This window comes from Loxodonta africana, chromosome 25 (genome assembly GCF_030014295.1).
Source record: "Loxodonta africana isolate mLoxAfr1 chromosome 25, mLoxAfr1.hap2, whole genome shotgun sequence".
Taxonomy (NCBI): Eukaryota; Metazoa; Chordata; class Mammalia; order Proboscidea; family Elephantidae; genus Loxodonta; species Loxodonta africana.
This window is the reverse complement of record NC_087366.1, coordinates 31,395,741-31,415,835: the sequence shown is the minus strand read 5'-3', so window position 1 is coordinate 31,415,835 and position 20,095 is coordinate 31,395,741. Positions and strand designations below refer to the sequence as shown.

General features: G+C 48.1%; 1 protein-coding gene across 1 annotated transcript in view; it reads right to left on the bottom strand.

Annotated features, from left to right (window-relative positions):
• Positions 1 to 6,533: 6,533 nt before the first annotated feature.
• Positions 6,534 to 20,095, bottom strand: part of GALNT2 (polypeptide N-acetylgalactosaminyltransferase 2) — a 269,895-nt gene continuing 256,333 nt past the window's right edge. Inside the window, exons 14-16 of the mRNA XM_003410890.4 lie at positions 19,695 to 19,821; positions 13,511 to 13,630; positions 6,534 to 9,430 (exon numbers count right to left, since the gene is read on the bottom strand). Of these exons, the coding sequence (XP_003410938.1) occupies positions 9,275 to 9,430; positions 13,511 to 13,630; positions 19,695 to 19,821 (403 nt within the window). The 3' untranslated portion in view covers positions 6,534 to 9,274. The remainder of the gene's footprint in view (positions 9,431 to 13,510; positions 13,631 to 19,694; positions 19,822 to 20,095) is intronic.

Genomic DNA, 20,095 nt, shown 5'->3' with positions numbered 1-20,095 from the left:
CATTTCCCTCGGCAATAAAAAGGAGGGTAGATTTTTGGTAATCATAGCCTTGTGTTGGGCACCATGAGCGGGACACTTTTCACACAGTATCTCTAATCCTGACAATATTCTTTGTAGGTGGCAGAATGTTCCCACTTTACAGACCAAATTAGTTGATTTTCCTAAGGTCCCTGGCTGGCGCAGACAGTTAAACGCTTGACTACTAACAAAAAAGTTGGCAGTTTGAACCTACCCAGAGGCACCTCGGAATAAATGCCTGGCAATCTGCTTCTGAAAGGTCAGCCATGAAAACCCTATGGAGCAAAGTTCTACTCTGAAACATATGGGGTTGCCATGAACTGACTTAACGGCAACTGGTTTTAAGGTCACACAGGCAAGTAAGTGGCAGGAGCCAGTATTTAAACCCGATTTCTCTTGCCATTAGCACCACAGGCTGCTCATCTCCACCCAGGCTCCTCTCTCCAGCCACCCTCTGTGGGCTGCCACTGCCAGCTTCTCTCTTAGCAACAGGAGCCGCTGTATCTCCTCTCTCCCTTCCCGCTACCTCCAATCACACCCTGATTCTGAACCACTGTGTCTTAGTCATCCAGTGCTGCTATAACAGAAATCCCACAAGTGGGTGGCTTTAATGAAGAGAAGTTTATTTTCTCAAAGCAAAGCAGGCTAAAAGTCCAAATTCACAGCGTCAGCTCCAGGGGAAGTCTTTCTCTCTGTCAGCTCTGGAAGAAGGTCTTTCTCATCAATCTTCCCTAGACTCAAGCTTCTCAGGTGCAGGGACCCTGGGTCCAAAGGACGTGCTCTGTTTCTGCTGCTGCTTTCTGGGTGATATGAGGTTCCGCCTCTCTGCTCTCTTCCCTTTCCTTTTTATCTCTTGAGAGAGAAAAGGTGGTACAGGCCACACCCCAGGGAAACTCCCTTTATGTTAGATCAGGGCTGTGACCTGGGGTAAGGGTGGTGTTACAGTCCCACCCTAATCCTTTTTAACATACAATTGCAGTCACAAAATGGGGGACGACCACACAATGCTGGAAATCATGGCTCAGCCAAATTGATACACACATGTTTAGTGCTGTGATCTCAGGCAAATTGCTTAGCTTATCAGAGCCTCAGTTTCCCCAACAGCAAAGTGGGGGTAACAACTTCTTCGTAGGTTATGAAGATTAGAGGATATTTTGAGGGCATTTACTCCAGTGCCTGGCAAGGAGTGTTATTGTTGTTAGTTGCTGTCAAGTTATTGTTGTTAGTTGCCGTCAAGTTGGCTCCAACTTACGGAGACCTCATGGACAACAGAAGGAAATGTTGCCTGGCCCTGCGCCATCTTCACAGTCATTGACATGTTGGTCTATTGCTGCAGCCATTGTGCATTTTGAGTGACCTCCAACCTAGGGGCTTGTCTTCTAGCACTCTATCAGACAATATTCTATTGTGACCCATAGAGTTTTTGTTTTTCAATTTTCGGGGATAGATCACTAGGCCATTCTTTCTAGTCTGTCTTAGTCTGGAAACTCCACCGGAACCTATGCACCATGGGTGACCCTGCTGCTATTTGAAATACCAGTGACATAGCTTCCAGCATCATAGTTACATGCAGGCCACCAGTTATAACAAATGGACAGAAAAGCCAATATTATTTTGGTAAGTCTCTGCCATTTCCTTCCATTTGTACCTCCTCTTTCTCCATCAAGCCAATTTCCTTACTCCTGCTGAACTTTAGATCTCCAGTGGCACCAAAGGGTGTTGTTTCAACCAATTTACACTCTGCTCCCAAGACCTACTTCTTTTGATCCCCCCTCTCCACACCCAGTCCTGTCTCTGATGCTCCCTTCACCATCCTCGGCCTGCCCAAAATGGCCAGGGTACACCTGGACAGGCCTGTGACAAGGGGGACCATGGAAGCAGGGCCACCAGTGTGGTCCCACCAGGAGGCTTCCAGGCAAAGCACATGCCAAGACCACAGTTACCTGGACAAGGCCACATCTGGCAGGTAAGACACACCTTGCTCTATCTCAGTCAAGAGGTACTTTTATAAATTCCTCAAACTCCTTTAATCTGGCATCTTGTTCACCAGGCAGTCTTTTGACCCCGCCATTTCCCAAAGTGCTCCAATAGGGAGAAAAGCTGGTCAGCAGAACCCCACCCTCTCAGCAGTCACTTTCCACAGAGTAGATTGGTGGGCTGCACCTGCCGATCCAGGTACTCAGCCACTCTGTCTCAATAGAAATGTAAATCAGGTGGCTGCCTAGGAGTCTCTGGCAGCCTGGCCAAGGAAGGTCTGTCCTTGAGGTGTATCTGTGGCCACTGTGCCCTCAGAATCAGAGATAAGGCCTCCCAGATGGAGGCCCAGGTCCAGGGTCAAGGACAGCTTGAGGCCTGAGCAGCCTGTTGGACTCAGTGCCAGGACACCCTCTGATTCTCTGTACATCAACACTTTTTTTTTTTAATTGTGCTTTAGGCAAAGTTTACAGCTCAAGTTAATTTCTCATTCAAAAATTTATACACATACCATTTTGTGACATTGGCTGCAACCCCCACAATGTGACAGCATACTCCCCCTTTATACCCCAGGTTCCCTGTGCCCATTTGTCCAGTTCTGTCCCTTCTTGTCCTCTTATCCTGCTTTGGGACAGGACTAAGAAGCACATTCTTCACATGAGTTATTTTCTGTTTTATAGGCCTGTCTAATCTTCATCTGTAAAGTGGGCTTTGGGAATGGTTTCAGTTCTGGGTTAGCAGAGTGTCTTGGGGCCAGAGTTTTGGGGGTTCCTACAGTCTGGCATCCACACCACCCTGGCGGGGAGAACATACAATCACTGAGGCCGGGAGCTGGTGGGGAACAGACATCATCTGTGATGAGATTCTTAGAATTTAGGGGAACTTAGACAGGAAGAGAAGACATCTTTGTTTTCACAAACTCCAACTGGAATTTAACATTTCCTTCCATTCTGAATGTGGCCAACAAACTTTGTCACTGGTAAAAACCACAGATGTTTTCATATCACATTAATTACTGCAGATTTTTCAAAATATTGTTTGTCATCACTACTTTAAAATCACAGAAGCTGTTAGATATTAGGCCTTGTTACTTAATGCATTAAGAAGCACATATTTTACTACACTACAAAGATACTTTGATAGCTGTATCTTAATATAATTGGTTTTCTTTGTAACCTTATGTAATGTGTTTTATATACTTAAAAGCCTTGGGGAGAAGCTGCAGAGTTGCCAGCAGACCACCAAAGAGGTCCACAGCTGTTATGGACTGAATTTGTCCTCCCTAAATCCATGTTATAAATCCTAACCCTGTACTTGTGTATGTAATCCCATCTCAGGACAGGGGTTTATTATGTTAATGAGGCTGTATCAGTATAGGGTGTGTCTTCGGCCAATTACCTTAAAGACATAAAATGAGCAGATTAGGCACAGAGAAGCAAACAGAGATGGGGGAAGACAGATGCCACACCGCATGAAGATCACCAAGGAACCGAAGCTGAAAAGAGCCAAGGATCTTCCCCCAGAGCTGACACCGAAAGAGCCTTTCCCTTGAGCCAGTGCTCTCAATTTGGACTTCTAGCCTCCTACACTGTGAGAAATTTGTTTGTTAAAACCACCCACTTGTGCTATTTCTGTTATAGCAGCACTAGGAAACTAAGAACAATGGTGTAGCAAAGGTCAGGCAGCTCTGAAGGTTCTGCTGCCCCCTCTGGCCTAACACAGGAATTTCCTTAACCACGTTCTCCCCTTGCCCAGCCAGCATCTGCTAAAACCCTCTCAGTGATTCCAAGTGGGGTGGACACTGTAGGGTGCCGAGCCAGTGGTCATGCCCTTCCTTTTCCTCCTTACTGGTAGAACCCACTCTATCATAAAAAAAATTTGCTGTCGAGTTGATTCCAACTTATGGTGACCCCATGGGTGTCAGACTACAACTGTGCTCTATAGGGTTTTCAATGGCTTATTTTTCAAAGTAGATTGCAGGCCTTTCTTCTGGGGTGCCTCTGGGTACACTCGAACCTCCAACCTTTTGGTTAGGAGCCAAGTAAGTTAACTGTTTGCATTGCCCAGGGACTCCTCACTTCCATAATCAAGGGGGACAATGGGAGGTGACTGCTTCCTGCTTCCCAAGCACCTAGGCAAAAAAAGAGCCAGTTCCGGTCAAATGATCGGGAGAAGCCTGTGCGTGTGTGTCACTCAGAAAGGTTTACCTTCCCTATGTGAAAGAAAGCAGGACAGGAGCAGGAACCATACTTCATTGTCTCCAAATTTTGTCTTGCAACCATGGCTGGGGCTGGGGTTAAACAAGCAGTTTGTTCTCAGTATCAGGTCACAGGATCAACGTGGAACGACATCCTTTATGGATTCTTGTTGTATGAGAGAATGTCTTTTGAAATTTAAACTACATATAGTTGGGATTTCTTATAGTTGAAAGCCCTCCAATATAGACTTCTCAGCGCCTCAAGAACAACTGAACGTCTAGTTTCTGGGATGTTCTCTGGGGAGCTTGAATCAACCTTCCCAATTTTCACGTCACCTCCAATGATGGCCCTCCCAGAGTTTATTTACATGACCTGAGACACAATCCTTACTCATGAGGTGGAAATAACAACACTCATCATAACACGGTAACTGCTGGCAGCCTCCTGGCCCAATGTCCGACTTTCCGGCTAGATTGCTGTCCGGGGGAAGGACCATGAAGATCCTTGCAGCCCCACTGTCCAGCACCGGTGACTGGCTCCCAGAAGGCACTCAGGCAACAGCTGCTGGAGGAACGCTTCTCTTTACTTCTCTTGGACCCGAAGGATATGCGGCCTTTTGGAGAAGTGCAGTCTATCGTTTGCAGGCACACATAACACAGAAAATCAAGTACGTGTACACTGTATTCATAAGTTGTCCAGAAATATACAAGAATGTCTAGGAGGAGAATTTTTTAGGTAAATCAATGGGCAGGAAAGAGCGTGAGATTTTATTTTTCCTGGCTGAATATATTTTTAAAAGGTGAAATCATACTGCAGAATCAAATAGCTGAATTAGGTCAAATATATTCTTAAAAATTTTACAAATCTGATCTCCCACTCCAAAAACTTACAGCTGTCCCTTCCCAAACCCCTTACTGGGGGAGCCTCTGCCCCCAACCTTCCCCAGCGATGGCCCCCTCCTCTGCAGTCCCCACAGATGCCTCTGGACCTGCATGCACATCGGTCCCTCGGCATGGATGCGTCCCCTTACTATACCCTCTTCGAGGCCTGGCTCAGTGCACCTCTTCCAAGAAGCCTGCTTGGATTCTGTGCACCGATGCCCTGCTCTGAGCCTGCAAAGCGTCTGCTGTACTCTTCTTCCCTGTCCTAGGCCCTCTTCAGGACCACACTGAGCATTCATGGAAGGCCGCTCAAGCAGGGAGCACACACGGCTCCTAAAGGGGTGCTGATGGATACTGCAGAATGACACGGGACCTTTCTGCTTCTCAGAGCCAGAAGTTTGGTTGTCCCACATAATGGAGAAAGAGGATGGATGAATGTGGTCTCCAGAAGGTTCAAAACGCTCACCTGGCCCGTTCCTTTCAGCTCTTCACACCTCTCCCCCGATCTCAATCCAAATTGCCCAATAAAGAATCGCTGGTTTTGTGTTCCCCCGACACACCTGTGGCACAGGGATTTAAAAACCCAGGAGGAAAAATCTCAAATATCTTCTGATGGCATTGGCCAGCTCCAGATGATGGGTAAGCAGAGGTGGATTGACCAGGACACAAGGTACACAGGGGCTTACAATAAGCAAGGTATGCAAGGGCTTAATTGTGTTTACTGATCTGTGGAGCCCTGGTGGTACAGTGATTGAGAACTCGGCTGCTAACCAGAGTGGGGGCAGTTTGAATCCACCAGGCACTCCTTGGAAACCCTATGGGGCAGTTCTACTCTGTCTTATAGGGTTGCTATAAGTTGGAATCGACTTGATGGGCAACAGGTTTTTTTTTTTTTTTTGGTTTTTACTAATCTGCAGTACACAATTTCACATAGGTTTCACATCACTGGTGAAATTGTGCACTGCAGATTAGTTAGTAAGCACAAGTAAGCCCATGCATATCTTGCTTATTGAGTGATCTGTCCTTGCTGGTAAGCAAGTATATATTCTTAAAATATGGTAAAAACTGTAAAACACTGGGCACCTGGTTTTGGAGGGCAGGCTCTGGGTCCAAGGGCCAGGGCTGACTCCAGGTGCAGCATTCTGAACAGGTGAGCTGCTTCCAGCACCAATCCCCACCCCTCCCGTAAAATGCAACCCATAATGCTATCTCATTAGTTACTGTGACCACCCAACAGGAATGTTTCGCTCCGAGTCTGACCCACCATAAACACTCCCTGAATGACAATGCTTATTAATACAAATGAGAAGAAACAACAAAAAGGCACAGCAATAAAAGTTGGATGCAATTTTAAAAGTGATAAAAAATGGTAACTGAGCAGGAGCCAGAGAAGACAGACTACAGTTACAACCTCAGACACAGTCACATCCATCCTATAAAACCAAGAAAAACTACAGACATCTTTATCTATAAAGTATCATCTCTTTATTTAAGTTAAACAATTTTCAAGGATGGTTTCCATCTATAAAATGAACAAAGTACAAGCTCTGTACAGCAGTTCTTTTTAAAAATCAACTGGAAAAAAAAATTACCAAACTATATTTTAAATTTGCAAAACATACTCACAGATACCATCATTTTAGCTTTTATGAAGACATTAGAGACCACCACAGAGAAGACAACCTTGTTACACTTTGCTTGACGGGTTCTTAGGAAAGAACTTTTAGTTTTAAAAATGAGGGTAGGAGGGTGGGATCGTCCCGATGACTAAAAAATAATGCAGTCACAGTAAGTCACTTTGGCACACTGTGTCATGTAAACATAGTTCGCAAAGGACCCCTCCCCAGCAGACGTTGAGGCTGCCTCCCAGGGCACAGCCGGCCCGTGGGATTTGGTGGTCACATCCCTACGGTTCGATAGACTCTGGGCGGGATGGGGTATGGGTGATGGATTCATCAAGAAACCTAATTTTAAAACAAGCCAAATTTATTTTACATCAATGGGACCTTTTCCCTAACAACAGTAGTAGAAGCTCACAGGTGACAGGGTCTGACAACAGAACCCAGGTGCTCTGGGCTAGGGATTCACTCCTGCCCTCAATCTGTAGCCAGTGGCCTTGCACAGGTACCTAAGAGTGATTTTCCTTAGACTCTCCCCAAACCTATCTGTAGTCAGGATCAGTCTCTAAAGATAGAAGCATGCAGAATTAAATCCAACTTGTGGCTATTCTGTTCACTTAGAATACATCTGGTTGCTGGCAGGGAGCAAAATGGAGAAGACAAGGGACAAAGACAACCCAATGGCGTCCCTGCTGTAAACTCCACCATCACAAAGCATACCTGTGTGGGGCTTCTGCAGTGGAAGAAGGAAGACTGACAACGTTCCCTTCTCTACAAGGAATGGCAGGAAAGGCCAGCACTGGTCAGACTCAACTTAGCAGAATCTTCTAAGCCACTTCTAACTCTGTGACTGCAGCAGTCCCTCTGAGGGGCAGACAGATGTGCGTCTGTGCATGCACATTAAAACCACAGCACTCTGCTCGCTACTGGGCCCACCAACTACCTCAGAATGGGATATCTGGGTGCGTGGGTGGGTGACAGGGGCTGGGACAGGGGGAGGGAAGCAAGGCAGGACCATAGGAATGGCCAGGGGGTCACTGTGCACAGGACTGGCTACTCTGTCATTGCTGTGGGCACCACGGAAGCATGGTGGCTCCCTAGGACACCCTGGGCAGCAATCCAAGCACCTGGCCTGTCTGCTCATTATTTCAATTCACAACTGTGTCATGGTTTATACTGAAATCTTCAACTTAAACTACAAGGCTCCTATTTTTTGCCCTGAATCCTCAATTTAAGTTAGCTGGTGTTCTTTTGTTGTTTTGTTCCTTCCCGATTCTTTACCCGAAGCTTCCAGAAGTGGTTATTGTGGGGCAGGGGAGGAAATGGAGATGCATCCCCTCTTGCACTTGGGTGGGGCCGGGGCAGGCAGGCCAAACTCCAGGCCCACTGTAACCTTGCTGGTGTTGCTCACACACCAGGATGCCAGTTACACAGAAGCTGTATACCAGGCTTGTGTTCAGACAGAGGCTAATCACCCACCTTCTGCTGACAGCTCAATTAATCTGAAAGCCCAACATGCAGGGCCTCCAATCATCACTAGCCCAGTGTGTGCGTGGGTCAGCTTCTAATGCTGTCTGCCTACCCTGTCAGAGGGGCAGTGGGACCGCGGCTTGAGGGGAGCTGTGGGGTTGGTTGTTTTGCCTTAGGGAAAAGTAATTTAAAAAGACCCAAAGCATGTTTCTCAAAATGAGTAACCCATACAGGTTTACAGACACCAACAGCACACAAAGTGAATTCCAAGACACAGCAGCAACTCCAAGCTGCAGCCAGAGGTGCCAGGGGGCAGGCCAGTGGTCTGAGCCACCTCCTGCCTCCCACGTGCCAGCTACAGGAAGTCAGGACTCCATCCAGCTGGCAGAAGTAGCACCTACTGGCTGATAAGGCTCCAGGAGGCAATGGGGCCCCCAAAGGGCTCCAGTCCCTCCTCCTCTTCTCGAGTGTGTGGGCTACTTGGTTGGGAGTTTACAAGATGATGGTGACCTGCAGAAACCATAGGGAACTGATGGTAAATTCTTTCTTAATATAGATTTATATTTAGTGTCCCATCATAGAAAAGTTCATATTCAAATATAGCAAGTACATTACATGGAGGAGGGGAATCTGGGCTAGGAAGACAGTCAGGGACAGAGGGGCAGGGGGTGGGAAACGTCAACCTGCAAAATGACATGATTCGGTTTTGTGGGATCATAAATGATTCGATGGGATCGCACGTGGAGATCTCAGGAGTCCTCCGCTCTGCGGAGCATCGACATCCCGTTTTCCCTCCTGCCTTCCAACGTGTCCTGGGTGGGGCTCGGCTGTCTGTGAGACTGCAAAGTGGAAGCTGGAAGGAGGAGGGGACGGCTCCACCCTGGAAGGGGCGCCTGGCCGCAGAGGCATCCAGGGGGGCGGGGGGAGCTGCTGCCGTCTCTTCTCTCCCCTTCTGTGTCCGCACAGCCCCCACGTCCTGCTGAAGTTCTCCAACTTTCAGACGTGATGGAATACTGAGGTATATAGTTTCGTGGAAAGTTCAAGAATCATAATCAATAATGTGATCTCTGACACTCAGCCAGTGGGACAGGAGCCAGGGTGCACGGCTCTGCCGCTACTGCTGCAGATTGAGTGAGAACTTCCACTGCTGGGACAGGGCGGGGCCGCAGACCTCCACGCTCAGGCCCCCACTCTTGGCTGTGCGGCTGTCCAGGCACAGGTTGCTGCCCACGTGCCGCAGCTTGGAGTTGCCCTCAATCTGCTCCCATTTCTGCAAGACATGGGGGAAAAGCATTACCTCCAGCACAAGAACCAAATAAAAGAGTGAAAGCAGACCCATTGTCAAGGTCGTCTTCACTGCGTTCAGAACAAAAACAAGCTTGTTTGAGCAAACTCTGATCACCAAGGGCCGTAGTCAGGACAGCTGAGGTCCATACTCCCTGGGTGCCGCTGAGGCCAGAAGGGGAGCACATGCTCTGCTTTGGCCTCTCTTGCTCCCTCCAGCCCCCTCTTTGGGTGCTCCCTGCTCTAGACCCAGTGCTCTGCGCATGCCCTCAGTCAGCAGGAAAGTGACAAGGCCTTCTACCCAGGACGGTTGCTGCTGTGGGGCATTTGTATCCACTCACAAGAAGTTCTGCTCTAATGTGTCACCCAAGGCAGGCACCCTGGGAACTCAGCCAGCTCCAATGGGGTGCTCAGTCCTGCCCCCAGCTGTTGTAAGGTGGCCCGGAGCAGAGGAACGGAATCAGGCTGAATGAGAGGGAAAGAGGTTTCTCGATAGCTGTATGGCCTGTCTGCTCGCCTGGTGTGTGGACCTCTCCTGGTGTACATGAGAAACCTGTCTCAGCCACCTCACACTCCTCACTTGCAAAGTGTGCACCCCGCATGGCCGCTGTCAGGCAGTATCTGCTCGATTCTGAGTGTGCCACTTATGAAGTACAGGCTGTAATATCTCCCTACTGATGTGCACACGTACACATGCACACTCACAGCCTAAACCAACCAGCCAACCAACCAAACCCTACAAACCCATGCTAAAGGAAACCTGAAGACGACCCCTTTGCCAGGTTTAGCAAGTAATATAAATAAAAACCGAAAACCACACACACTGCCGTTGATTCCGACTCATAGCGACCCTATAGGACAGAGCAGAGCTGCCCCATAGAGTTTCCAAGGAGCGCCTGGCAGATTCGAACTGCTAACCTCTTGGTTAGCAGCCATAGCACTTAACCACTATGACACCAGGGTTTCCAATATAAATATCCCCATTAAAAAATCTCTACAGTTTGTTCTTATTAAAATTCCTCCATTAATGCCGTCTGTGATTCTAAATAATTTTTTACACTGTATGCACTAAAGTTATGTAGGTATTTTTGCAAATCCTTTTGACACTCTTGCCTCCCTGTCCCCTTTGACTCTGCAAATGCATACGTAACACGAACACACAGACGTGCACAGAAACAAAGTACTCCCACAGGCCAGGCAGAGTTGCTTAAGGAGCCTCTTCTCAAATGGCCAGTGATGGAGAAGAGAAGTCAGAGGCAGGCAGAGGAGCCAATGTGCAGGAAACCTGGAAGGGTGTTCCCACACGGATCCATTTCTATCTATGCCCACGTCCTACCCACAGCTCTGGCCAACAGTGAACATGCAACACCCTCGGGTGAGTGTGCAGGGCTAGTCCACATACCCATCATCTCCTATCAGTGCCTCTTTCACTGTGTCGCTCTTTCTGCTGTTTGCGTCCATTGTCGTATAAAGTTTGTAATGTGGCTGCCAACATCCATGCCACTTTGGAAATGCCCAGAGAAATCAGTTTGACAGAGAATATGGAATCTGATACCATTCTCTGTGGGGACTCTGCCTGTCAGGTGTCAAAGCATCATTAAATGAAGGGCCTTAAAACAATGTAACCAAACCCCAGCCCTATCCTTGGAAGGCAGTCTGTCAACTCTGACCAGTCCACCTAATAGAATTGTGGTGGGGGAACTGATTTCTAAGACAGCCAGATCTGACTGAAATGGCCCCACCCCCTCTCTCTAACAGGCTGAGTCTCCGGGCTAACAACCTCGCAATCCCCATGTACACACACCACACATCCAGAAGCACTCACTGCCTGAAAGTTGGCTTCTGTCCATGGAGCCTGTAAGGGGTGCTGATTATGATTCCCCAGGCTGGGGTTGGAGCAGGAGCACCTATCAACTCTTGAAATAAAGTAAGCTCTTCCTAAAGGGTAACTCTTCAAGAGATGAAATGTCTATTTGTTTTTTAAAAAAGGTAAAAAGATTTGGAGACCAGAAAACATCATCACTTCTTTACATCTCCAAAGGCTTCTTCACTGTCTCCATGAGGTCCGGGAAAACCCAGTTCACTTTCAGCACGCAGAGCTGAGTACTGGGCTCACTGGGTGCCAGGCCTGCCTAATTCCAGGCGGTCGGGAGCCAAGGGGCAGTGGCTTTCTGCTGTTTTAACAATCTCTTATTCAGTAGGGTATTCAAGTCATGTAAGCGCATCATCAAATGGACCCATGTTTGCGGATGGCTTGCAGTGAGCAGGAGAACGGCCCACCGCCAAACACAGGCGGGACTTCGGGAGGCCGGAAAAGAGAGCGCACCAGCGTTGGCTGGGTGTTTGGAGATGGATGGATGAAAGATGGCCCTTTGCAAACATTTCTTTGATAACTTAAACTTATAACGATGTACAAACGGGCAACTGAAAGGGCACTGGTTGGAGAGTTAGGAGACCTAGTTCTAGCCTTGCTTCTCCCGTGTGACCGTGGGAGGAGGGATTCAATTTCTGGGCCTCTGCATCCCATTTTGTGAAATAAGTGTTGGATCAGGGCCTGCTGGGGTTCTTCGCTCTGACAGGCTCTGTGCCTCGGTTTTCTGGGCCCCATCCATCTCAGTGAGAGATGCAGCATGCTGGAACGGCCTTGCATGCTTGTGTTCCTGTTTCCAATGCTCCGTATTACCCCGTGTCTCAGGAAAGCAGTGTGCCTCCAAGTTACCATCAGGGAGTATGTCAGAGAAAACTAATTTAGGAACAGGTATAAAATATATTCTGAATAGTTTGGAAAAAATTACATGCACAATATATATTTAGGTGTGTGTGGGTAAAGCCTCATAACTTTGAACTTTAATCATTTAGAATTTTTATAAATTTAAACAGAAAAATTTAGTGAATAAGTAAAAACATGTAATTTCTATTTAAATTATTCAGTGGCATGTGGAGGAGAATGATAAAATAACTGGAAGCAAGCAATGCTGTTAGACCTTTGGCTTAAGAAATTAAAGACTCCCAACAGGTCTTTCACTTTGAGGGCTATCAGTCTGAAACATGCCAAGAACAATAATCCAGTACAGAGCTGCTTATTCTGGTGGCAGTATTATCAACCTCGCTATTTTCAGTTATGACTCATTTTCCTTTCTAGTCTATGCGTGTGGGTGTTTCACTAACATCATGGATAGGGTAATAATGTGTGTTTTGTAAACAGAGTTTCACATCAGGGTTTTCACTGACTCAGGCCAGCAACTCTTCTGCTGATCCATGTGGGTGGATTTCCGGATTTCTGCACCCTGGGCCATCTTGTCACTGCGTGGCTTGGCCAGCACTTTTCTTTAGATTTTATGGAGAATCTATGGGCAGCAGGACCCAGCTTTGTCCTTGTTTCTCCCCACTCCTGGGTGGGAGCTCCGTGCCTCCAGACCCCAGGGTTCTGACAATCTCTTCCCAGCCACTGTGCCCAGCATTCAGAAGCAACAGCACCAGCAGCAGCCCCGTGTCCCCTGCCAAACCTCATGAGACAACTCCCAGGGTATCCTGGGCACCATGGCTGATCCAAACAAGTACTGAGAAACGGGCCAACAGCATTACTTATCCCCCACACAGTGGAGGGGATGACGTGAGAGCCCCCCTCACGGGCCTGCCCAGGGCAGGTCCTTACAGAGCAGCAGCACAACCTGAGTGCACAGTTGGAAAGTACGGTCCTGCCCTTTCACGCCAGATAGAGGGTATGGCCCAGACACGGGCCCATCAAGAGGCCAGGGGAGACGCTGCCAGGACTGGTGCTGTGGTAGAGGTAGCTGTGGAGGGGCCGAGGAGACAGGGCAGATATACAGAGCCAGGAGGCGAGGCAGAGATCAGCCCTCCCCAGCACACAGGCCCCTACCCACACCCTCACCATACTAATAGCACAGTGATCTATCAGATGCCCCCTGGACCCCAGAACCATGTGGTAGGCTGGGGGACAGAGGAGAGCAAGCCGCTCACAATGGGCAGCTAGACACTCAGCAAATACACACAGACACAGTGCGACTGTGGCTACAGGAGGCATGAGCACGACCAAGAGCCTCACCTGTCTGCTATCGTTTTCTCTGCAGCCCTGCAGCTTTATGAGAGAGCCAGGCGTGCGGTCCACCACAGTAAGGCACAAATCCATGTGTTTCACCGACTTGTCCTTTGTTAAGGCCCATTCCTAGAATGCAAAACCAGAAATCAAATGCGTACACAAGGTGCAATACGACAAAAAAAAAAAAAAACTAACGAAGGACCCCAATAGTGAAATAAATAACATTGGGGAGCGAAGATTCCGAACTCCTGAACCAAATCAGAACCAACAAATAACTTTCTGGTTAAGGGCCAGTCTACAGATGGGGATGTCTGGGGGTGGCCTCATACTTGAGTACTAAGTTCACCTACTGATGTGCAAAAGCACTTCGTAACTAGAACTAATGGTATTAACTCTTTCAGCCCAAAATGCAAGTGAGAGGTCCACACTCATGTTTCTATAAGGAAACATGAGCTGTGAAGACCCTCACTGCACTGAGCTTGCTACCCACAAGGGGGACAGTTCCCTGCCCCCATGCAGGTATGCTGTGGGAAGAGTACTTACCAGGGTGGATTGCAGTGTGTGAAAATTACGAATTATATAATCAAGCAAGATATATATATTGTGTGACTTCATAACTGAGCACTAAGTTGAGCTACTGATGCTGGTAAAGTTCTTTCAGAACCTTAGGAATGGATCTATGTATTTATATTTCACATACAGATACACACACACACTAGCTAATATTTACTGAGTGCTTACTACATGCCAAGCACTATTTGGGCCTTTTTTTACAACAGCCCCATGACAGACTATTATTAACCCCATTTGATAGATGAGAAAACTGAGGCAAAGAGTGCTAAAAAACTTGCTTGTGATTTTTAAAAATATAAACATACACATACACACATATATGTTTACATGCACGTGTAAACGCACGTAAGTATGTGAAGGTCTGAGAAGACAGGGTTGAAAGGAAAACCTTTTCAAATACTAAACAAGACCACCTGTGAAGGCAGGAAGCCAGAGAACAGAGAGACCAGTGAATGCCACAGGTACAAGGGGAGCTGGGAGCTAGAGGGTTAAGGCTTCCGACCAGTGCTCCAGGGCTTGACCCAATGGTAGGGAGAAACACCCAAGCCCTCTGGGATCAAGAAGGAACAAAGCTTCTTTCAACTCAGAATCCCATGACGTTGTCCCCAGCCCTGTGCACCACTCTGCTATGAGCCCACGACAGTGGCTCCAATTTATTTATTCCCCCATCCATGACTCTGTGGAACCCCTGTGGTGACATGGAGCCCTCACAGGGCCAGGACATGGCGAATGGACAGCCATGGCTTTAGGCATTAATAAGCAGTATGAAGAAGTGTGTTTTCTTTTTTCTTTTCTCCAGGGACAGAGGTAAGGAAAGGAATAAATAATCCCTTAAAGAGCCTCACTGTTTAGTACCTAAATCATCCTGGAACAAACTGTTTGTTAGTAGAAAACCACAAAAACCTCAAGTTGAAAATGTGCACACCTCACACAAGCCCTCTGTGAGGTGCGCTGCCTAGATTCCTAGGGTGTCTGCCAGCTGAAAGCACTGCGGTGGCAGACCTGGCCCAGGGCTCAGGGGAGCGGCCTGACCTTGTCGCTGACTTGGCTCACTCCCTAACAGGAGCAGTCCTCTCTCTGGACTTCAGTTTCCTCACCTTTCAGTAATTAGTGTTTCTCAAAGTGTGTTCCATGTGCAATTCTATGAAAAATAGGTTCCAAACCAAATAAATCTGGAAACGCTGAATACATGCCACATTTCTCTTTTGAAAATTCACAGGCCCCAACAGGCCAAGAGAAACAAAAGCTGCTTGCCCTGTTTAATTGAGCACTGCCCAAGCTTACAACTGGGAACACCCTGCAGCGGCTCTGGGCACCAAAGTGTTGGGGTGCGTTCTCAGGAAAAGGCACACGTGGGCCCAGGTGATCCCTGAGAGTCTGACTCTGACACCCATTGTGCGGCACTTCCACAGTGCTGGTGAAGAAGCTGGCTTCCTTGTATAGCACCCACAGGTACTCAACTTCACCCAGGCTTAAGAATTCAGAGACCCAAGAAAAATCATTTATCAAAAAATACTTATCACGCCTCCAGTATGTATCAGCCCCTGTGTGCGACAACGGGCATACAGAGGTGCCCCACCTGCATGGCTAAGAGGAGACAGTGATGGTGGCAACCACCTCTGTACAGAGAAAAGCTTTAAGTTGTTCTTGCAAGTGCTTGCTGGGAGATGCTGGAAGGTTTGTTGACACCGGTTAAAGCTCAGGCCTGGTGTTTCTACAACGTCCTTGCTATTGTGTGCTTAATTGTTTTAAAAACAGACTTTACACTGCATTCCAGAAAAACTAATTTAGCTATGCAAACAAGAGAGCTAGTTGCCACTTAGCTCTTTTATTGCATTTCAATTATTTGAATTTGTAAAAAAAAAATATATATATATAAATATTTAAGGAATGCTTTTTTGAGCTGCCATTCTTAAAAACATGGTCATTAATCTTCTTATGTATCTGTGTATCTGCTGAGCCTTAGCCAGAAACCAGATAACAAAATTCACTCTTCCAAAGCACCCTGTCCTAGTTCCAGCTAGGAAATGCTATTTACCCTCTCATTTCTTACCCATGCGAACACTACTCAAAAGAGCTCCGCACCCCCTCACTTCAGAAAGGAGCTGCGCACAGTGAGCTTGCAGGCTGGAAACCCTGGGTAGTGGCGAGCATCCTCTCTGGCTTCTTACTCCCTCTGGAACTGCCCAGTACACTGGCGGCTACCCACGTGTGGCTATTTGAATTAAAGTTAAATAAAATCATAAAAACTCACACCCTCAGTCTTACTAGCTGCATTTCAAGTGCTTAACAGCCACATGTGGCCGGTGGCTACAGAACTGGATGGGCAGATAGTGACATCTCCATCATCACAGGAGGTTCTATTGGCCAGCGCTGCTCCAGGAAGTAGCTCACTGGGTCTCCTCAGACAGGTCTCTGGAGGAAGGTGGTCCCAGGTATGTGGGCAAAAGAACGTTGCTACTAGCTCATGTGTCTGTCTCTTCACTAGAAAACCGGTGTTGCTCACTGGAATCACCTAGGGGAGCTTTAGAAAGTCTTGATGTCCTCCAAACCCCAGACTGACCGAATCAGTGTTTGCGTGTGTGGGACCCGACATCAACATTCTGTAAAAGCTCTCTATTCTCTCCCAGTGTGCGGGTTGGAGGACTACTGAGAACCAGGGGGACTGCTGCCCTGACTGTGAGTTCCTTGATGGCACTGTGGACCTTGAGGGCCTAGCATAGTGCGGGACACAGAGGTTCTCAGCGAGCGTTTGTTGAGAAGGAAGGAAAACCCCTGATGTGAGAAGAATAATGGTCTCACAGGAGTAAAAAGGAAAAGAAACAAAGAAGGACTGAAGGGAAGTACCCTGCCATGCGCCCTTGCTTTTTCTCCAGAGCCACCCTGAGACGGCACTGGGGCCTCCATCATACAAGGCAGGAGGGGGCCCTGGGCAGACCAGTGCTGGGCCCTGGGTACCACACAGCTCTGCCTCCACTGCTCAGTGCCCCATTGTGAAGACTAGCCAAGAATATAGCTGAGAGCAAACGCCTCTGGGTGGCCTCTTGCATGGGCCCCATCGACTTCCTCCCCAAAGTACATCCTCAGAATAGCTCATCACCAATGAGCTCCAGCAACCTAATTCATTTTCTAAACAGGGACACCTCTGAGCCCAAAATTACACAGGCCACCAGTGTACACTGTGATGTCCTGGGCAAGCCAGGATGTGTGGCCACCCTCCCTTGGGGTGCTCAGAGATCACCATCCAGCAAGGTCTCGGGAGCCAGAGGCCATCTCACATCTCCTGACCTCTGCCTGCCACTGCAGGGGCCTGACTCTCTGTCACTAGTTATCACCTATGGAGTGAAAGGTATGGTCCATTCCCTGAGGCCATGCTGAATGGGGGCAGCCTGAGCTGGGTGGGGAGATGCTGACCAGGGAGAGGTGATGGGAGTCCTTTAGGAAGAGTTGGGGACATTTACTTCTTTTTAAATGCTCCATGGAGTCAGACCAAGGCACATCACTTCCTCGTGGAGCTGCTGAACTATGAAGTATTGACCCCTCTCTATCTTCAACTGAATAATCAAAACATTTCCCATGTGCAGAGGAAAACCACAATAATTATCTGGGCAGGGGAGGCACCCTGAATAATGAAAAGTCCCCAAATAACAGATAGGAAATGATCTGGGTCAGCACTTCCTCCATTTTATAATACATGGGGCTAAAGTAACACCCCCGTCTGAATTATCCAAATTTCGGAATTAATGACATGCTGCCACACTTTGAAGATTCCTTTTCCTTCTTAAACTTCCTGAGAATTAGGTTTATCTTTTCTTTTGACAAAGCTTGCTTTTCAGAGGGCATTTTAGTATTCTCATCATGGTTATAGATGTTAACGGGTAGAGAAATCTCTCCCTAACTCACCGCTTTCCCCACTTCCATACTAAAGTCCCAACAGCGCAGAAGGAACAGCCCCTCTCCCCTGGCTCTCCCCAAACAAATCTAGACTAGAATGGGAACGGTAACAGTACCGCACCAAGCTCTGGCCTCACCCTATGCAGGTGAGAATGCAAGACGATCAGATAGCTGCCTGGGTCTTCCAACAGTGCGTGCAAACTACATTTCACTGCTGTAGCCTTGGACTGAAAGCCCGTGAGGACACAGAAACATGGTAATGCCCAAGGCAGAAATGGCCCCTTCCCCTACCCAGAATACACCATCTAGCTTTTTATTCCTTTCATCTCATGTCTTCTCACTTCCCTCTCCTCTGCCCCATTTTACTTCCTTTCCTCTTATGGATTCCTCTTTCCAAGTCCACACCTAGCATTGTGAAACCTGGGACAAGAATACAAGTGTGGATCGACATGCCACGTGTTTAGTTACTGAGGCTGGCTCAATGCCAACCTGAGGCCTTTTTCCAGAGGCCAGGACAGAGGCCAAGCCTGGGCCTAGTGGTGGCTGGGCTTTGTGGGAGAAAGGCAGTGCAGGGCAGGGCATGGGAGCACGGGGCCAGTCTGGGCCCTGCAGTGCTCGGTCTGCTTGGGCAGGACAGGGAGGGCACGGACCTGGTCAGCCCTGGGGTGGTGGTCACCCCTCCCTCCCACACTGGTCTGATTTAGGATGGTCTAAGCAACTTCCACACCTGCATCACTATGAGCAGGAAGGTGCTCAGGCCTTAGGGGAGCACAGTCTGCCTAGGCACTGCTGGTGGTGATGGTAGAACAGGCAGCTATAAACAAATGCAGGCACTCTCCTTTAAAAACAGTTCTACATAAAAAGTTCTGGGATCGATACATTTGGGATACACAGGCTTACCTTTTTTTTTTTTTTTTAATTGCCTTTTTTCTGCCTTTTTAAAAATTGCAGGTCCTCTTAGAGCCTGGCAAATTTTCAAGAAGAGGATAAGAGTACATAGCATTGCACAAACTATTTTGTGCATAAAGCCCACTTTTTAGCAAATACTCACTTAACACCTTGTGGGAAAACAGGCCCTGGAACACTGGGGGACCCACCCAGATTGGGGCCTACCCAGTCTTCACTTCTTCCTCTCCTCCCCAGAGATGAGATGAGAGAAGGTGCCTCAGAGGAAGGTGCAAGTGTGTCACACTGAAGCCACTGATAACGAACACTTCAAAGCTTAAGCTATTATTATCTAAGACTGCACTTAGCTCATCTCTAGGCAAGGGGCAATAATTTTAGCAGCAATTGTAGTGACCATTTGTTAAACACCTATTAAGGCCTAAAGTTAGGCCAGGTCTTTTACAAACATGTTCAGAGACCAAGGATAAGACACAGAACAGGGTTCTAGGGGTGAGGACACACAACAGGGAGGACAGAGCTGGCAAGACGAAGACAGGGAGGAAGGCCAAGCCCACTAACCCTGCACTTGGCTGGACAATGGGAGCACGGTATCGGTGAGCAGCCAGTGCACCTGCTGAGCTGTGGCGGGGCCCAGTCCCTAAGCCCCCGGGAAGCTGAGGCTGATGGTGGTGCCAGCAAGGCAGCCTCTCATTTGCACCCAAGGCTGGCTGTGTCAGGCACTTCTGAACACAGGCACATATCTGATTACAGGGAGAGGTGGCAGCAGGATTCCAGCCTCGGGATCCCACATCCCTCCCCAGTTCACCCACATACTTACCTGGTTTCCTCCAGCATTGTGACATTCGTACACTCCAACGACACCATCGGCAAAATGTCCCAAAGTGTCGAGGCAGTTGGTCCCCTGCTGCAAGGCCCCAAAAGCAATGTCCTGATGGTCCGGAACCCTGAAAAGCAATGTAAGAATCACCTGCTGAATTCCCCAGATGTGTCAGCGGCCCTCGACCAGCAGCTCTGTACGGTGACTTCACCACAGCATCAGAAAGGCCAAATCACCAGGCTTTGCCTCCTCTGCCCACTACACATGAGGGATGGGTCACTGAGACAAGGTTTGTCTTCATTTCTGTATCAAGAACATTTTATGGAAAGGAAAAGTTCTGAATACCCTTTGATATTGGTCTGACAGAAGTCATTTAGAAAAGCCATGAGTATGATCAGATC